The 14,371-nt window shown below is 37.7% G+C and overlaps 1 protein-coding gene and 1 pseudogene across 1 annotated transcript in view; one reads left to right on the top strand and one right to left on the bottom strand.

Moving 5' to 3' along the window:
- The window catches only part of LOC104222779 (nuclear matrix constituent protein 1-like), a 36,488-nt gene extending 22,467 nt beyond the window's left edge, over positions 1-14,021 (bottom strand). The window contains exons 1-2 of the mRNA XM_009774074.2: positions 13,458-14,021; positions 13,128-13,337 (exon numbers count right to left, since the gene is read on the bottom strand). Coding sequence (XP_009772376.1) covers positions 13,128-13,337; positions 13,458-13,721 — 474 coding nt within the window. The 5' untranslated portion in view covers positions 13,722-14,021. The remainder of the gene's footprint in view (positions 1-13,127; positions 13,338-13,457) is intronic.
- Positions 2,112-3,592, top strand: LOC138876923 (glucan endo-1,3-beta-glucosidase 13-like; annotated as a pseudogene).
- Positions 14,022-14,371: the final 350 nt, after the last annotated feature.

The following is a 14,371-nucleotide window of genomic DNA, read 5'->3' on the forward strand; positions in this document are numbered from 1 at the left end:
TTGTAGCGATTATATGCAAGTTCATGTTCCGTGAAGACATATAAGCAATTACTTTGACTTACTTTTTATTTGTTTGGTTTCAGATTGAAAGCTTCTTAACCGAAGACATGTTCAAGACTGATGGTTCAACCTCATTTGTTCTGATATTTTTTCGGCTTTTATAGTGAATGGTTGTTATACATCTATAATAGCATTTGACGTTTAAATATTTTTTGGTTGTTATAGATAAAATTATCCAAAAATTAAAACTTTTTTTTTAATGTTACCAGTGTTATCAAAGGCGGAAAGCACAAAAAAGCTCTAATGTCTGTTGGAGCTTTAAGCACAAAGAGCAAATAAAGCATGGGCTTTAAGGAAGAAAGGCGCAAATACAGTAAAACTACAAATATGTATGTGTAGTCCAAGACTAATATCTATAAGCATGAATACTAAATATATGGACAAAAAAATTGAAGAGAATTTACGATAAAATGAAATATCAATTGTTTAGTGCCGTCTCTTCAGGATTGCGCTCATTGGCAAGAAAAAGCATGTCTAAGCGCTCAACGTGTTTTGAGCCTCGCTTTAGGGCTTAAGCACGCTTTAAGCGCGCCTTTGATAACACTAAATGTTACATATAAAAGATAAGAATATTATTCGAATTTAAAATCTCAAAAGATATGCATATTTCACTAGTTAAATATTGAAGAAAGCTAATATATTATTAATAAATTCATAACTAAATGTATAAAGATTTAAACTATAAGGCAAGCATTTTAAAGCTACCTAGAAAAATAAATTCTTTCAAGATTGATGGAAGAACTTTGTAATTGTAGCTTGTTTCGTAGATTTCATTCTCTAAGTAGCAATATAATGCTTGAATTGGCGAAGATTCGTGTACAAATTTTCAGCAAAAATGTATCTAATAGCTTTCCTTTGAAGACAATCTAAGTAACAATTAAATTTTTTATCTAAATATTTTTTGGAATTTGTCCAATGGAAAATATATCATGTGCAAATCTTCAAATCTTATTTCTATGCAAGATAGAAACTTTGTTTAATGGAAAAGATTGTATGAATATTTTTAGAATTATTATTAGTAATCTTAAAGATTCTATATGGTTGTTATATAGAGGCAACTTTACAAAGAGCGTTCTGCTATAAATATGGTTGTTGTTGTTATAGGTAAAAAGTTGTTATAGAGAGGTTGGTAAACTATAACTTAAAAAATCGGTTTTGAGGAAAATTTGGCTTTTATAGTGAATGACTGTTATATAGGGATGGTGTTATAAAGAGGTCTGACTCTATTTGCAAGCAAGATTTAATCTTATTTGAACTTGGATTATAGTTTAGATTTTATATTTTTGGTCATGTATTTATATACTTTTAAGTATTGTGTTTTTTAAGTTTTACCCGTGACTTAGATTAAAAAATATATTTAAGAGATTTGATGTTATTAATTCTCATTCTCTATGATATTTCTTCTTTTTCTGTGATTCGAGTATTCGATTATGTTAAATTTTTTACATGACACCGAATAACCAAATCGAAAAACAGACAACAACATACCAAGTATTATCCCACATCGTGGGGTCTAGGGAGGGTAGTGTGTACGCAGACCTTACCCCTACCTTGTGAGGATAGAGAGGTTGTTTCCAATAGACCCTCGGCTCGGGAAAACATAAGCACCACATTAATGAAAATATAGACAATAAGGGGCAGTACCAAAAAGCCATATAAAAGCAGAATAAAAACAAAAAGATAGCAAGGTGATCAACAATTAAGGAAACAACGGTTAGTCATAAAAACCTACTACCAACAGAAAGCGAGATTGTGTGTCAATACTACTGTTATGAACACTCTAGACTACCTACTCTACTACCCTAATCCTCGACCATACCTCCCTATCAAGGGTCATGTCCTCGGTCAGCTTATTTTGATAGAAAAGAGAAAAATCGAACCAAACCAAACTTATTTTGGTTCGATTTGGATTACACTTTTTCAAAACTAAAAACCAAAAAAAAAAAAAGAAACTGAAAAGTGCAAAACCAAACCAAAAAACTGAAAGCAACACCTAGGCCACAATATCCCCGTCATTCCCACCTTGTGCAGAGGGGCATTTACTAGTAGTCATGCCTGTTCTGAAACCTGCGTTGAAATTCCTTAAAGAGAAACAATCACCTTTTATGGTCGACATATATTCATATTATGCATAGAGGGATTCTTCGAGCAATGGTGTCGCTAGACTATGCTATATCTAAGTGATCCTCCTAAGTGATTGATCCAAACACTAGGCTACTCTACACAAACATGTTTTCTGCCCAGCTTGATGCTATTAACTATTCTTTAATAGTGGCTAAATATCAATGAGACAAGTTGGTCATTTAAAGGATCTCCAAAAGAGAAAGCTGCAAGCTTGCAACTAAGGGATAATGCACATACTTGCAATGCAAATTGATACATGTTATCAACAATACTGGAAATTCCGCCAGAACATGCAATTAATGTATTTACTCGGAGTTCAATGAGAAAAGGAAACCTAGTTTAGAATTCGAGAGGAATTGGGATTTATTTTTTCAAGACCAAACAAGTGTATACAACCTTGATTTCATTGAGAAGGATGTTTTAGAAATGACTACGGATGCAAACATTTGAACTGGTGTATATAACCTTGATTACAACAGGAAGGGTGTTGCAGATATGACTACATATACAAACATTATCAGTTCAAATGGTACTTGGCGCATCGCTTCTTTTCTGCATTTGAAGCTCACCTTTAGAATGCCTTGATTGGGCTTGCGGTTCTCGGAATGTAGATTGTTCTGCTATACAACCTAGCCAACCTTGTTCTTCTATATAACCTTGCATCCTATGCACTCAACAATTACTAGCAGCAAAATAGAGCAACTGACATTTCTTGAAATTTTGGAGTAGTTTGCGCTAGAACAAACAAAAAGTCAAGTTATGACAATTGTCTATATGAACGCCAGAAGTACAAAGGCTATCGCTAGTGCAAGTTCTACCAAGTCTTCATCATAACCAAACAAGAGTTACTGGTGGACTTACGATCTACTTAGGCTTTTTTATGTTACTCCTAATATCGTTCTCATCTAACTTGGTTGGAGATGTCTCAAGTAAATAATGGAGACTAATCCAGAAAGAAAAATGTAAAAAGGGTAATGCAAGGAAAGATATGTTCCCTTCAGAAAGCTACTAAAATTGCTTCCCAAATGGGTTGAAATAGGGATGTTTGGGTTATAAATGATGATTCCATCTATAGCCGAAAATTTTGTATGACAGACAAGGTAGATTCTTGGTAGATGTAAAATAGAAGAAACCCAATTAATCAAATTGGAAACATTTGTAAACTGTTTTGTTGATTTGTTGGCTAGCAAGCCTTGTACTAGTTCATTTTAGTGAATCCTCAAACCTGTTTGGCTAGCTTAGCACAAAATATTTTACCATTCTCAGTGTTTTCTACCAACCATTTACGTGATTGCTTCAAAACTTGGTTTACGCAGCTTCATTATGGAGAATAGAATATACTTTACAGCGGGGGGCAAATCTTATGATATAACTGAAAAGCATATGGATGGAGAAATGTGGTTTGAATGGGTTGTCGGGAGCTGATATATCCGTAGGATACTTTCTGTCAATAGCATGGATTGAACCTTCCCTCCGCAGTAACGCCATCATCTGGATCTTCCAGATATTGAAGTTGTTGCGTCCATTGAATCTATCAATTTCAAACTTCATGGAACTCATATTTGCTTGTTCTTCCTCCTTGGATCGTTAAAGGATCCTGTCGCTCTGATACCAATTGTTAGCGGAAACGTAAAAGAAAGAACACAAGATTTAACGTGGTTCGGATCAAAATAATCCTACGTCCACCAGAGAACAATTGTCCTTTTAATATTAACAAAGGAAGGGGAGATTTCCCAATTACACTTAAGAGAATTTCTCTCTTAACTCTCTACTCACTACAATGTATTGTATTATTTTGGGATGATTTCTACAAGTGAAGGAGTGCATCTATTTATAGAGGTAAAGACCTCCTCTTGATGTCATTGGTGACATCAAACTACCTCCTCTTGATGTCATGGGTGACATCAAAGGAGGAAGCTTCCTCCTAGCATCCACACCAACTCTTTCCACCAACTCTTCCAATTGGCATGCCATTGTTGACTAAACATAAACCAACATTTTCAGCATGTCATTGTTGACTAAACATAAACCAACATTTTCAAGAAAGGTTCATTCAAAGAAACTTTCGCTTTACAAGAGCAACAAAGGTTCCAAAATTACATAATGATCTTGCTCATACTCTACGCTTAAACAAATGGTAAGAATCAAACGCTAGCATCAGAGTTATTCAACCAGAAGGCAGCCTTATCAAAATTGCTGCTTCAATGCCAACAGACAAAAGTCTTTTGGACAAGTGCATTGTCGGCAAGTTCTCGAAAGAACTAGATTTAATTCCCTCACGCACAGAGGTTAGAAGATGGGTAAACAGCAAGTGGAGTAATGTCGTTGGAGTCTATGAACTGAATGGACTACAATTTCTCTTCGAATTCCCAACCAGTAGGATGGCGGAGCAGACTATGGAGGAAACCTGGAGATGGAAGAATGCTACTCCATTGCTGAGCTGGTGGTCCCCGACAGCAGCTTGCTATCCTTCTGAAACAAAATTCGACCGGATCTGGGTGAGGATTCTCGGACTCCCATTACATCTATGGTCATCGGAAATCATGAAAGCTATCGGAGAAAAATGTGGTGGCTGGATTGAGACGGAGGAAGAGACGCATCTGCGAAATCACATGAGGTGGGCTCGAATCAAAGTTAAGGGACCGGCTGAAAAGATCCCTAGAGTCGTAGAAGTAGGAGGAATGTTGTTTTCCTTGCCATTGTGGAGTGAAATTCCGACGACCGTGAAAGTTTTCCAAGAAGAGACAATAGTGGAAGTACGCCCTAAGCTCTGTGAAGATATAGATACAGGCACTATTTTCATGAAAGAGGGGTCTAGGCACGTGGGCTCAGTAACAGGGCCCTTTAATTCAAAAATTGACAGTTGTATCACACGTGCCATTGAGCGGGGGAATTGCTCTAATGAGATTAGGGTAAATACTGAAGCCCAAGACTTCACAAAAGATAAAAGGTCCAGATTCCACAAAACTGGTTGATGGAAAAAACCCAAGTTCTATTATAGGTATCTGTGGGGCCAATCTAGCAAGGCCCAAAACTTTGGTCTCTCAAGATGTTGTAAGTGAGGAACTGAATAGGGATTCTAATTTACCACAACAAATGGAGTGACCTGACCTTCTGTTCCTTGAGATAGAAGCGTGTAAACATACGGAGGTGTATCTGAGAGAGCAAATTAAAAAATCAGCAGCTGCTCAACCATTATTATCTCAATTGGAAGATGATGGAAGTCACACAGATCATGACATGCAAGAGGGGAAAATTGAGGGGGAGGTTCTCATACTCGATAATCTGAATCAACAATAGATAATTGAATATAGAGGTGCATATGCATGGGAGATAGAAGATGTTGATCTAATTCAAGTTCAATTCCAAGAAGCTGAAATGGAGGCAACTTTATGGATACATAGGAATATATTGAGAATGAGCAAGGAATATGGAGCAGTGTTCAAAGGCTGTGAAGGGGAGGCTCTATCTCTTTTTATGAAACTAGATGCCAGAAGGAAGGAGGAGATGACAGAAGCTCCTATTGCCAACTATGGTACTCCAAAACAAAAGGGGGCAAAGGAAGTGGAAAAACTAGTTTTCAATGTGATGTATAAAGATGAGGGGAAAAGGGCAAGGGGGAGGTCAATTTCCAGAAGTGAACCATGAAGATAAAAATTATCTTGTGGAATGTTTGGGGATTGAATTTGAATAGAAGGGAAAAAAGAAGGTTAGTGAACATGTTGATACAAAGGTGAAAAGCATACATTTATTGCTTTCAAGAAACTAAGTTAGAAGGAAATATTGAACCAATAGTCAAGCAAATATGGACCAATATAAGGGTAGAGTTTAGTTGCTTCCAATCAAATGGGAGAAGTGGGGGAATTCTTATTTTATGGGATAATAGGGCATGAAGAGGAGAGGTGATCACCACTGGAATATCCACAATCACTTGAAGATTCAGCTCAGTGACTGAGGAGTTCTCATGGCACCTCACAAGGGTATATGCACCTTGCAACAGGGTGGAAAGACAGCTTATGTGGATGGAAATTGCAGATACTAGGGGACTTTTTGATGGTCCCTGGGTAATATGCGGGGATTTTAACACAACTAGATTTGTAAATGAGAGGAGAAATTGTAGGAGAATGACAAGATTCATGACAGAGTTTTCTGATTTCATTGATGACATGGAATTGGTGGATCCTCCTCTTATTGGAGGAAGTTTTACTTGGGCAAAAGGTGACAATCAACAAGCTTTTCCAAGGATAGGCAGGTTTCTATTCTCTACGGAATAGAATGATGAATTTAGGAATATTTCCCAAACACTGTTACCTAAAGTCTCTTCTGACCATGCTCATTTACTGTTAGAATGTGGAGATTGGGAGAATCACAAGTCTTATTTCAAGTTCGAGAACTGGTGGCTCGGGGTGGCAGGTTTTAGTGACATGGTGAAAACGTGATGGCTTTCTTTTGAGGTACAGAGTAAACCTGATTATATTTTGGCCAGCAAATTAAGGATGCTGAAAGGAAAAATAAAAAAGTGGAATGATACAAATCATGGTAACTTTATAGTAAGGAAAACTCAACTTCTAAGTTCTATGGCAGAAATGGATGTTGTACAGGAAACTAGAAGTCTATCTGAAAATGAGCTTTTGCAGAAGGCCAGCATGTTCATGGAGCTGGAAGATATAGCAAAAAATAAGGAGATAGCTTGGAGGTAGAGATCTAGAGTTCTTTGGCTCAAGCAAGGGATAGGAACACAATTTTTTCATAGAATTGCAAATGCACACAGAAGAAATAATACAATTGATAAGCTAGAAGTTAATGGTGTGACGGTGGATAATCAAGAGACTATAGAAGGGGAAATTCTATCCTTCTACCAAAAACTTTACACTGAAACAGAGGAATGGAGACCAGAGTTTGTTTTGGCTGATTGTCCTTCTATAAGTGAGAGTAAGAAGCAGTGGTTACAAAGATCATTTGAAGAGGAAGAAGTTTGGGCAAGGGTAAAATTATGTGCTTCAGATAAGGCACCTGGGCCAGACGGATATATTATGGGATTTTTTCATTCTTGCTGGGACATTGTAAAGGAAGATGTTATGCAAACTTTGAGAAATTTTCATACACAAGAGTTTTCTAAGAAGAGCTTTAATGCATCATATATAGCCCTTATACCAAAGAAGACTGGAGCTTGAGAGTTCAGAGATTTTAGGCCTATTAGCTTAATTGGTTCTGTGTACAAAATTATTTCTAAGATTTTGACCGAGAGATTGAAAACAGTGATCTCCAAGCTAGTAGATAGGCATCAGATGGCTTTCATTAAGGGGAGACAGATAATGGATGCAGCACTAGTGGCTAATGAATGTGTTGATTCAAGGCTAAAGATGAAGACACCTGGAATTCTTCGCGAACTTGATATTGAGAAAGCATATGATCATGTCAATTGGGTTTTTCTTCTTAAAATGCTGAAATCTATAGGTTTTGGAAGAAAGTAGATTAAATGTATGCTTTTCTGCATAAGCTCAGTCAGGTTCTCTGTTCTCATCAATGGTACCCCAGAAGGTTTCTTCCCTTCACATTGAGGTTTGAGACAGGGCAACCCTCTTTCCCCCTTTTTGTTCCAAATAGCAATGGAAGGTCTAAATAACATGATAAAGACAGCAAATAACAGTAGGTGGATGACTGGTTTTAAGGTGGCAAGTAGTGTAGGTGGAATGGAGATAACCCTATCGCTTTTTTGTGCTTCTCACTCTCAAAAACACTGATCAACCTACTTGGGACAGGTGCAGGCAGTTATAGAGGAATTTAAGAAGTTGATGCCAGTCCAGTGTTTAGAAAAGCGATTGCTTCGTCGCTTAAAGCGCGAAGCGACGCGAAGCGACAGTGTATCGCTTCTGGCTGCTCGAAGCGATGCGATCTTGAAAAGCGCGCGCTTCACTAGCTGAAGCGACGAAGCGAGAAAATCGACGAAGCGATCGCTTCTTTTACAAAAGCGCACTGGCCCTTTTTTAAAAAAAAAACTTGGGGTCTGTTTTTTAATTATACAAAAAAGACCCCTAAATAGTCACAACAGACCACTGCTTCTCCCGTCAAAACAGAGACATCGACAAAGGGCTAGGGTTGACCCCTTCTCTCTCAAGCTCGAGCTCGACCACTGCTTCTTCAGTCCAGGTAATTTCTTTCTCCTTTCTTCTTCATTTCTTCTTCTCCTTTCTTCTTCTCCTTTCTCCTTCTCCTTTCTTATTTTTCTGCTGCTTCTTCTGCTGCTTCTTCTTCTGCTTCTTCTTCTGCTTATTTTCCTTCTGCTTCTGTTGCTTCTGCTCTTCTGCTGCTTCTTCTTCTGCTTATTTTCCTTCTGCTTCTGCTTCTTCTGCTTCTGTTGCTTCTTTTTCTGCGTCTGTTTCTGCTGCTTCTGCTTCTTCTGCTTCTTTTTCTGTTTCTGTTTCTGTTTCTGCTTCTGCGTTATTATATTTCAGCATATAAAATTAATTATATACATGTATTATTTTTAGTTTATGTGATTTTTTAAATGTTTTTTCAGTTTATATAATTAATTATTATATATATTATTATTATATGTATTTTCAGTTTATTGATTATGTTTTTTTCTTATATCTTAAATAATAGGGATATTAAAATATCTCAAAGTTCGAAAGAGAAAGACCCGGCTTGGCAATATGGCGAGAGAGCTAATGAGAAGAATATAAATGTTGTATGCAAGTTTTGCAACAAGATTACAACGGTGGCATTTATCGCTTTAAATACCATCTAATTGGTGGCGATAGAAACGTCACAAGTTGTCCGAAATGTCCACCGGAGGTGAGGGAAGAAATAAAGAATTTTGTTGAGAAGAAGAAGGAGCAAAAAAATCAAATGGTTCATCAACCAATGGTGACCAATCTTGATGATGATGATGATATTGAAGAATTGTCACTTCCAACAAAACGGGGAAGAGATGGGTCAAGCCATGGATCATCGACTAAAGGTCCTATGGATTGCTATTTCTCAAAGAAGCCGGGAGCAAAGGGCGGTGGAAAAGATGTACAAAAAATTGCTAAAGACATTTTGAGGGATCGTGTGGTTAGAGCTTTTGCACGATGGGTCTATGATGCTGGGCTCCCCTTCAATTGTGTCAACTATGACACTTTTGGAGACTTTATTGAGGCCGTTGGTCAATACGGACCTGGAATGAAGCCTCCCACTTACCATGAAATAAGAGGTCCTTATCTAAATAAGGAAGTGGAGGAGACTAATAAAATTGTTGAGGAGCATAAAGTTGTGTGGAACAAGTACGGCTGCTCCATTATGATGGATAAGTGGACGGCAAGAACGGGGAAAATTATTATTAATGTGTTGGTGAATTCTCCCCGAGGAAGCTTGTTTCTTGAGTCCATTGATGCTAGTGACTCATCCACTGACCACATCAAAATGTTCACCTTGTTTCAGAATACCATCGAAAAGATTGGTCCAAGCAAAGTTGTTCAAGTGGTCACTGATAATGCAAGTGAAAATAAGAAAGCAGGTGGCATGATTGAAGGAGCGTACAAGAATGTCTATTGGACTCCATGTGCGGCTCATTGTATCAACTTGATGTTCGGGGACATTTTCAGGGAAAACCCCTTCTCTACAGTTTTTGGCCAGGGCGTTAGGTTACATTCTTATATTTCTCAGCGGCCCTTGTTATTGAATATGATGAGAAGATTCACCATGCAAAAAAATTTGGTGAAACCGGGCAAGACAAGGTTCGCCACTGCTTTCTTGACTTTGCATAGTATCCACTGTCAAAAAAACAATTTGAGAAAGATGGTCACTTCAGAGGAATGGAGCAAGAGTAAATTTGCAAAGGAAAGTGCGGGGAAAGAGGTTGCACGCATTATTCTTTCTTATTCTTTTTGGAATAATGTCCTTCATGCTCTTAAAATTGGTGGCCCTTTGGTTAAAGTACTCCGTTTGGTGGATGGGGAGCAAAAACCATCAATGGGCTACCTCTATGAAGCTATGGATAGGGCCAAGGAGGCTATTCAAGCATCATTCAGTGATGAGCAGAAATATGCAAAGGTCTTTCAGATCATTGATGCAAGATGGGATGAGCAACTTCATAGACCTTTGCATGCAACTGGACTTATTCTGAACCCATCACTCTTTTATGAGCAGCATGAGAAGAATTCATTGGCTAAAGAAGTGTAGACAGGATTCCATCAGGTTGTTATCAAGTTGAACCCAGATGAAGACTTGCAAGAAAAGATAGTAGATCAGCTTGCTATTTACAAGGCAGCTGAAGGACTTTTTAAGCTCCGACTTGCTATTAAACAAAGGACGACGAAGTCGCCAGGTGACCAAGTGTTTCTATATTTTATAGCTCTAACTTCAATGTATTCTTTATACTTATTAACTCTTGAACATTTTTTTGACTTCTTAGTTGAATGGTGGGACCAATATGGTGTAGACTCCGGAGCTACAGGCTTTCGCCATCAAAGTTCTAAGCTTAACTTGTAGCTCATCCGGATGTGAAAGGAACTGGAGTGTTTTTGAACACGTGAGAAATAAAAAGAATTATTTCGTATTTTGAGATAAAGTAAATTATATCTCAATTGTCCAAACTCCTACTAATTAGTTGACACATCTTTTTTGCAGATTCATACAAAGAAAAGGAATCGACTAACCTTGAAGCGCCTCTATAATCTAGTGTTCATAAAATACAATAGAGCATTGAGGCGTCGCTACAACCACCTCAATATAATTGATCCAATTCTTTTGGACAATATTGATGAGGCTAATGAGTGGCTAACCGGAGTCCCCGAAAATTGTGAAGATGAAGAAGTATTTGAAGGCGACTCCGATTTCACTTGGGGTGATGTTGCGGTTGGTAGTGGAGTTGGGGAAGATCCTTATGGTTTAAGGAGATATACTCCAAGTTCAAGCTCTATTAGGAAGGGAAAAAGTGTGGCTACTACAAGTCGATCCCTATCCCTAATTGATGAAGATGAAAGTGATCATGAAGAGGAGGGGGAAGAAGAAGATGACGAGCACTATGAAGATAATAGAGGAATTCAAGATTTTGACAATCTTGAAGAAGAAGAAGAGTAGAAGAATAAGATGTTGATTCTAGTAATTTAGTAGCTTTGATTTTACTTGTCCTATGGTTTGTTGATGATTTGGTGGTACCTAGTACCTACTTTTAAGTATTTAAATTGAAGTTTTTGATTATTTATAATTTTACATTATGTTTTTTAAGAATTGCGCTTCACTTTAATAAAGCGTGCGCTTCGCTTTGCGCTTCGCTTTTGTCGCCTTTATTGCGCTTCGCGCTCTCAAAAACACTGTGCCAGTCAGAGCTAGTGTTGAAAAACAACAAGAGCAGCGATAGAAGATGTTTCTAGTTCTTACACTTGTTGGACTGCCTAATGACCTTGACTCGGTGAGAGACCAAATTTTGGCTAGTCCTTCAATTCCTACAGTTGATGAATTATTCTCTCGATTGCTTCGTCTTGTTGCGCCACCCAGTCACATAGTGGTCTCACCACCAATTGTTGACTCCTCTATTCCCGCATCTCAGACAGTGGAAAATCGGACATCTCAGGAGGTCATTTTGGGAGATCTCGATCCAAGTGTTCTTATTGTAATAAACTTGGACACACTCGTGAAGTGTGCTATTCTTTACATGGCCAACCATCCAGAAATGCTCATGTTACTCTTACTCAGACCGAGACCGAGACTACAGGTAACCAGGGATTTTCTTTATCTGAAGGGGAATATAATGAGTTCCTTCAGCATCGAGCAAGTAAGCAGACATCTCCACAAGTAGCCTCGGTTGAAATAAAAAGCCTAAAAGTTTTAGAATTAGTTATTTTATATGCTCCAGATCTTTGAAAAAGCCATTGATGCGCCTTCTAAAGAAAGTCAATGCAGGCATCATCAAGAGCTTAAACAAAGTGAGGTGCCCAATCTCGTATTTGAGAGTCTGCGTCTTCGTTTCTACCACTGCCTCCCCAACTGTTTAATGCAAGAACAGAAAGGAGCACAGAAAAAAAGAATATCGTTGTGCGAAGATGCGATTCACCAAGTTGGGGCGAAGAAAGCTATCAAAACCAACCGCCATAGGAACACGAAGGCCTCTCCTTCGTGTTTCCTTTTTCATTAAATTTAAAGGATACTGAATTTAATGCAAAACTATTTCAATGTTAACCACCAATTATAGATAGGCCTTGTCTAAATAAAAGATGAACCGGGATAGCATAGTAGCGCAAGTTTCACAGCCTACAATATAGCATATTGAAACATCAGGTAAGACAAAATTATACCGCAGTGACTCCGTGTGTCGAGCAACCAAAACATTGTTGGGTCATGATTGCAACATGTTAATGTACCATAAAATAACATTTAAATTGATAATTGTTGCGAGTTGAGACTGCAAAAGATCATGTTCCGCATAAACTAGATGCTATCATGAGAAACTTCTGAATTATGTTGGCAAATATTACCAAACTTGGAATCCCAATGCAGAAACACATTCCAGTCTCATAAGTAGGAAAATTTGGTTATAAGCATTGTTTTCCCTAGTTCAATATCACAAATTGCAAACAAAGTAAAACTAGTTTCCCCTAAAGAAAAGTGTCTTGGTTCCTAAAAGCATAAACCAACTCAAACTCAGTCTTCAGAACATACTTACTTTGGTTTTCAAAAACAAAGTAATACACTTCAAAAACTAAAGCAAAATTACAACGAAATGCCACCAAAAATTTGGTTTTGCACAAAGTATTCATATATTTTGTCAAACAAACAGGATAAAATCAACAAGAACTTAACAGTCAGGAAACTTAGCATAAAGGTACATGGTTGGGTATGTTAAGAATTACAGTCAAATTATATTCTGACAAAAAGCAAAAGAAATATGAAGCTGTTAAAATATTTGAAAATACAAATAGTGCAAGGAAGAATAGGTACAAGAGAATTAAAGATCTTACATCAACCATACATTGCTTCTTAGAAGCCAAAGCATTTCTCAAATTTTCTTCTCTCTTTTCAACTTCCGCAATGGAAATCAAATGAGCAGACTGCTCACGTTTGAGAGATTCATGTAGTTCTGCAAGTTCTTCTCTAAGTTCATCATACTTGGATGTCCATTCATTTTTCTCAATCAATAGAAGCCCCATATTATACTGATAATCAAAAAGCTGCCCATAAAAGCAAACAATTAGGGTAAAAATTCAATCCACCAGTAGAGTTGTGAAGAAGGAAATATACTTATTTCACATTCCAAACCAATAAATACACCATAAGTTTAGTTGTTTTACCTCTTTTTCAAGCTTGGCAATCTTTAGGAGCAGGGCTTGGCGGTCGCGGCCTTCCATTGCAGCCTCGTCTAGCAATCCAACTTCCTTGAATCTCCTCCAATCGTCAATGTTTTCCCTATCTCCCAAATTCCTTTGAGCATTCTCACTCAAGAGCCCCACAGGAAGAGGAACGTGGTCATCCGCAAAAGCCACTGCCTTGCCCTTACCGTTTCTTGGCGGCGTTACGGGTACCGCCGCCCATACTTTTCTTTCTTGAGTGAACATCAAACAGTCAATTGCCAGTCAATTGCCGGATGGATTGATCCAACTCTGTTCTAAAGCAAAACCCTAATGAGACATGACTATTATTGGCCGATGAACACCATGCAACTTTTCTTGAAGAGGAAACAGTTGAGAGCAAAAATGCAAGAGTGTAGTAGGAGGACAGCGCTCGCTGTTTTCTTTTTCAATGAAAATGTGGTTTAACACTCCCCAACTTTTCTTCTTTCTCCTCCCTCTTCTTTTCTTTTCTTTCCTACGGTTTGACAGAAAATGACCAAAACGTCACTCCCTCCCATCCACAATAACGGGTGTTTGGTACTAGGTATAACAATATATAAGGGTGCTACAGAAATATAATATCACCTTAATACTCTGTTTGGTTACCAAGTCAGGTATAAGTTATTCCGGTGTTAGTTTTAACACCGGAATAACTTATACCTTATAAAAGGTAAGGTAATTAGCACCGGTATAACTTATACCTTCTTCTTAGAAATTATGCAATTGTCATTCTTAATACAACATAACAAACAATAAATAAACAACAATCCCAGCATAACTTATCACAATATAACTTATACCGGTATAAATCGTATGCCAACCAAATGACCCTTAAGTGACTAATTTGCTTTTTTATTTTGTTCCAAAATAAGTGT

Source organism: Nicotiana sylvestris, chromosome 9, assembly GCF_000393655.2.
Source record: "Nicotiana sylvestris chromosome 9, ASM39365v2, whole genome shotgun sequence".
Classification (NCBI taxonomy): domain Eukaryota; kingdom Viridiplantae; phylum Streptophyta; class Magnoliopsida; order Solanales; family Solanaceae; genus Nicotiana; species Nicotiana sylvestris.